This window comes from Plectropomus leopardus, unplaced genomic scaffold, assembly GCF_008729295.1.
Source record: "Plectropomus leopardus isolate mb unplaced genomic scaffold, YSFRI_Pleo_2.0 unplaced_scaffold21721, whole genome shotgun sequence".
Classification (NCBI taxonomy): Eukaryota; Metazoa; Chordata; class Actinopteri; order Perciformes; family Serranidae; genus Plectropomus; species Plectropomus leopardus.
Genome location: NW_024623518.1, coordinates 1 through 4713, shown reverse-complemented (window position 1 = coordinate 4713; position 4713 = coordinate 1). Strand labels below are relative to the sequence as shown.

General features: G+C 42.1%; 1 protein-coding gene across 1 annotated transcript; it reads left to right on the top strand.

The window, feature by feature from the left end:
• Positions 1-5: 5 nt before the first annotated feature.
• LOC121965811 (frizzled-7-A-like) lies at positions 6-2030 on the top strand (the record flags this gene model as incomplete). Its single annotated transcript, XM_042515932.1, has 1 exon — positions 6-2030. A coding segment is annotated over one exon (1386 nt), but the record flags the coding sequence as incomplete, so codon positions are not given.
• Between the last annotated feature and the right edge of the window lie 2683 nt (positions 2031-4713).

The window sequence follows — 4713 nt, the reverse complement described above, 5'->3', positions numbered from 1 at the left end:
TCAGGTTCTTCCTGTGCTCCATGTATGCGCCGGTGTGCACGGTCCTGGAGCAGGCCATCCCGCCCTGCCGCTCTCTGTGTGAACGAGCGCGGCAGGGCTGTGAGGCACTCATGAACAAGTTCGGCTTCCAGTGGCCCGAGAGACTACGCTGCGAAAACTTCCCGGTGCACGGCGCCGGAGAGATCTGTGTGGGTCAAAACACCACTGATGGACCCACATCAGACCCGACACCCAACCCCCACGAACTGGTCACCCCGCCGCCGCACATCCGCACCAACCAGGCCTTCTCCTGCCCACTGCAGCTCAAGGTGCCCCCCTACCTCAACTACCACTTCCTGGGGGCAAAGGACTGCGGTGCGCCCTGCGAGACCTCCAAACCCAACGGGCTAATGTTCTTCAGCGAAGAAGAGCTGAGGTTCGGCCGGCTTTGGGTCGGGATCTGGTCCGTCCTGTGTTGCCTGAGCACCCTCTTCACTGTGCTCACCTATCTGGTGGACATGACGCGGTTTCGATACCCAGAGCGGCCCATCATCTTCCTGTCCGGCTGCTACTTCATGGTAGCAGTGGCGTACGTGGTGGGCTTCCTGCTGGAGGACCGAGTGGTGTGCGTGGACCAGCAGCTGAGCCGAGACAGCTACAGGACGCTGGTTCAGGGCACCAAGAGAGAGGGCTGCACCGTCCTGTTCATGGTGCTCTACTTTTTTGGCATGGCGAGCTCCATCTGGTGGGTGATCCTGTCGCTCACCTGGTTCCTATCCGCCGGGATGAAGTGGGGCCATGAGGCCATTGAGGCCAACTCGCAGTACTTCCACCTGGCGGCATGGGCAGTGCCGGCAGTGAAAACCATTACCATCCTGGCCATGGGGCAGGTGGACGGCGACCTGCTGACTGGCGTCTGTTACGTGGGGATCTACAATGTGGATGCACTGCGCGGCTTCGTCCTGGCGCCACTCTTCGTCTACCTCTTCATCGGCACCTCCTTCCTGCTGGCGGGCTTCGTATCATTGTTCCGGATCCGCACCATCATGAAACACGACGGCACCAAGACAGAGAAGCTGGAGAAGCTGATGGTGCGGATCGGCGTGTTCAGCGTGCTGTACACGGTGCCCGCCACCATTGTCATCGCCTGCTACTTCTACGAGCAGGCCTTCCGGCCGCAGTGGGACAGGACTTGGCGCCTGCAGACCTGCAAGCGCTTCGCCGTGCCGTGCCCAGACGGAAACTTTGCACGGCTGACACCGGACTTCACCGTGTTCATGATCAAGTACCTGATGACCATGATCGTTGGGATCACGTCCGGGTTCTGGATCTGGTCAGGGAAGACGCTGCAGTCGTGGCACAGGTTTTATCAGAGACTGAGTGCCACCAACCAGGGAGAGACCACCGTGTAGGGGACGCTGGAGAGGAAAGGGTCGATCCTCTCAAACCTCATTTGACTGGAGGTTTTCTGATGGAGCTGTTTGTCCTCAGAGGACAGACAGATCCTGCTGCTCTGAGTAGTCCTCTTTTGGAACTGAACTTGGTAAGAACAAGAACCGTTTCGGACCTGCGGTCACTGTGGGTTTGAGTCCGCCCAGAATCAGATTTCCACCTGCACCTTTTTTTTTCTCCCGTTCACTAACTGAAACTTCAGAGGAAAATGTTTAATGTTACAGGTCTGTAACTTCCCCGGAAATTTACTGATTGATTAGTCCGACAATGAATAATTATAATTAACTATTTTTCTTTTTTTTTTTTAAAAAAATGTCGGTCCTATTGTCTCAGAGTCAGAGGTGTCTTCAGATGTCCTGTTTTGTCTGACCGAGAGTCCAAAAGCACAAAGATATTTAGTTTACAATCACAGTCACACTTACACAGAGTCCCTAACGTCCCAGAATGTAATGTTCGGTTTTGGGTTGTTGTGTTTTGTTTTTTTAACAATGTTGCACAAGATGATAAATGACCCAGAAAGTAGCAAGAACTTAGTAAACAGTAAAAGAAAATTACCTGAAAATTACAACAACAAAAAAACAACAAAGCTAAAAGACTTGGATAGAGTGCTTAAAAATAAAAAAGAAAATCTGTAACATAATTTTAAATATGCAATTATGATAATTATGAATAGTTTTTCCCCGAGCTTTTCTTGTTCTTTTTCCCACTCGAGACAGTTTAACCCTCTGAAACCCATCACTTTTCTTGTGCTGCTTTCAGATGCCTTTCACACGTATTTAACCCTTTAAAAATGAAGTCTATTGGTGTGATTTGTTTCAAAAACATGAAAAAAAAAATGTAACGAGCGACTTGATAAGAAATGTTCCACACATTGCAAGAAAATGGCAGATTTAGAAAACATTATATTTAAAAAGCTAGTAGAAAATGTCTAGGGAAAAATGGAAAAAGCTAGGGAGTAATGATCATTATTACATGTTTTAAATTACTTTTCAAATTTATTGTTATTATTATTTTTAATTATCTACTTTTTAATTCATTTTTTAAGCAAAGAGAATGAAAAAATAGGAAAAATCCAGAGAAAATGTCCAGGGGAAAAAAAAACAGAAAAAGCTAGGGGAAAAATGTCTAGGGAAAAGAAAAAAGTTAGAAAATGTTTTTTTTAATTATTACATATTTGAAATTACATTTCAAATTACTATTATTATTTGTTATTAGAAGTTATGTTTTAATTACGATTTTTAATTATTCAATTTAATTTGTTGACAACTTTTTTTTTTTGTTTAATCAAGCCAGTTCACTCAGATTTCAAAGGGGAATGAAGCTTTTTTGGGTGTTTTTCCTATACATTTTTCCAAGATTAATTTTGTTTCCTAAATCTGACAATTTCTCACAATATGTGGAACATTTCTTTCCAAGTTGTCTATTGCCTTTTCCCCATGTTTTTAAATGAAATCACACCAATTTGTTTGCTTTTTGTAGCTAGGGAAAATGTCTAGGAAATAAAAGAAAAAAGAAAACTGAGGGATAAAAAAAAAAAAAAACATATTCATAATTACCATATCTACATATTTAAGATGATGTCACAGAATGTAGGGACTTTAGGGACTCTGTATATTTAACAAGTTGCAGCCAGTTCATTTTTGGCACTTTTGCCAAAAAAATTAAATCGAAATGTTGTGTAGCCATAATGTGTTGTGCTCAGTTGAACGGGCACTTACGTGACTTCAGGTTTTAGAAAAAAATAAAATGAAATATTGAAATCTATTAACTTGCACTCTAAAATGCAATTTGCACCAAAAAGCGCGTTCATTCTGTCCGTCATAAACTAATGTGAACACAGACACGAAACGCTGATTTCTAGATTCAGAGTGACTGCCACTTCAGAGCGCGTCATTATCTCTGATGTCCAATCAGAGCAAACCTCTATAAATCAACTTCCAAATCAGATGGAAAAAAGCGCAGCTGAACTTCACTGAAATTTATGCAGATTTCAGGTTTTCCTCAGTTTTACAGCGAGACGGTGATAGTTGTGTGAGCGCCGATGTTTATACTGCAAACAGGAGCTGATATATGATTCCACGTCCTTTTAACGTTGCTTGAAGCATTATGGGAAGTGTAGTTCCACAAATTAAAACAAATTAAAGCCAAATGATGTATTAGACGTAATCATGCTATAATTCATAAAACGACACTTCCCATAACGCTTTGTGTTCGGTTAAAATTATGCTGAATGGCGAGTGAGCGCGTCCTTTGTGCTGTGTATCCATGCATGTGCACACACCCATCACAGAGTCACTGAAAAACTGAAGAAAACTTACAAACAACATCATTTTAAAGGAAGTTCTGCAGCGTCCTTCTTCCTCTGATTCCTAGGCTGAGTTATGGAGGTTCGTTCTGATTTGACATCAGAGATAATGACATTTTCTGAAAGTGGAAGTCACTGTAGATCTAGGATATCATTATCTCTGAGGTTCATCCTAAATAAACAGAACCTAATTTAAAATTACGACGATTTGAAGTTTTCTTCAGTTTCTCATTATCATAGTGATAGTTGTCTGTACATCAGTGGGTAAAATGCAGACAGGAGCATATTAACAATAATTCGGCAACCTTTTAATGGTGCTCAAAGCATTGTGGGAAATGTAGTTCCTCAATTCAAAGTGATTTTATCTATCTTTATATGTTACAGCCCTGTAAGATTTAAGAAATGTACTGTGAGTTTTTTTATTCTCAGAAATATGTTCATGGTTTAACACTTTACTTCCTCTGCTGAACTGCCTCATTTATAGTGATTTTGTAAATATGCTCTGAGTATGTCTTTATGAGAATCCTTTTGTAACGCGCCATGACTTTTTCAGAATAAAATGTCTTTTTAAAGCCTGGTTGTGGGGCCTCGAATGCAGATTAAAAACACATGTTTGACGTGTGGTTTATTGAAAAGGAGTTAAACCTGGTTTTGTTCCAGATGGCTGAAATTTGACTCGTTTTTTCTTTTCCCTTTCGTCCTGGCTGCAGGAAACACTGAAAGAGCCTCTGAAAGCAGAGCAGTCTGACCTCTTTACGGAGGGAGGACAGAAAACTCACCTCTCTCTGGGCGGGAAAAGTTTGGGAATTCAGCAGTAAAACGAAAAATGTTTCTATGTGTCGAATAACTTGTTTCATAGATCAGCAGTGAACTCCATGTTTAATCAAATAATCAGATGCATGTTTGATTTAGTACATTTTTAAAATATCTTAAGTGTCTTATGTTTGGTATTTTATACTCGGTTCAAAAAATGACCA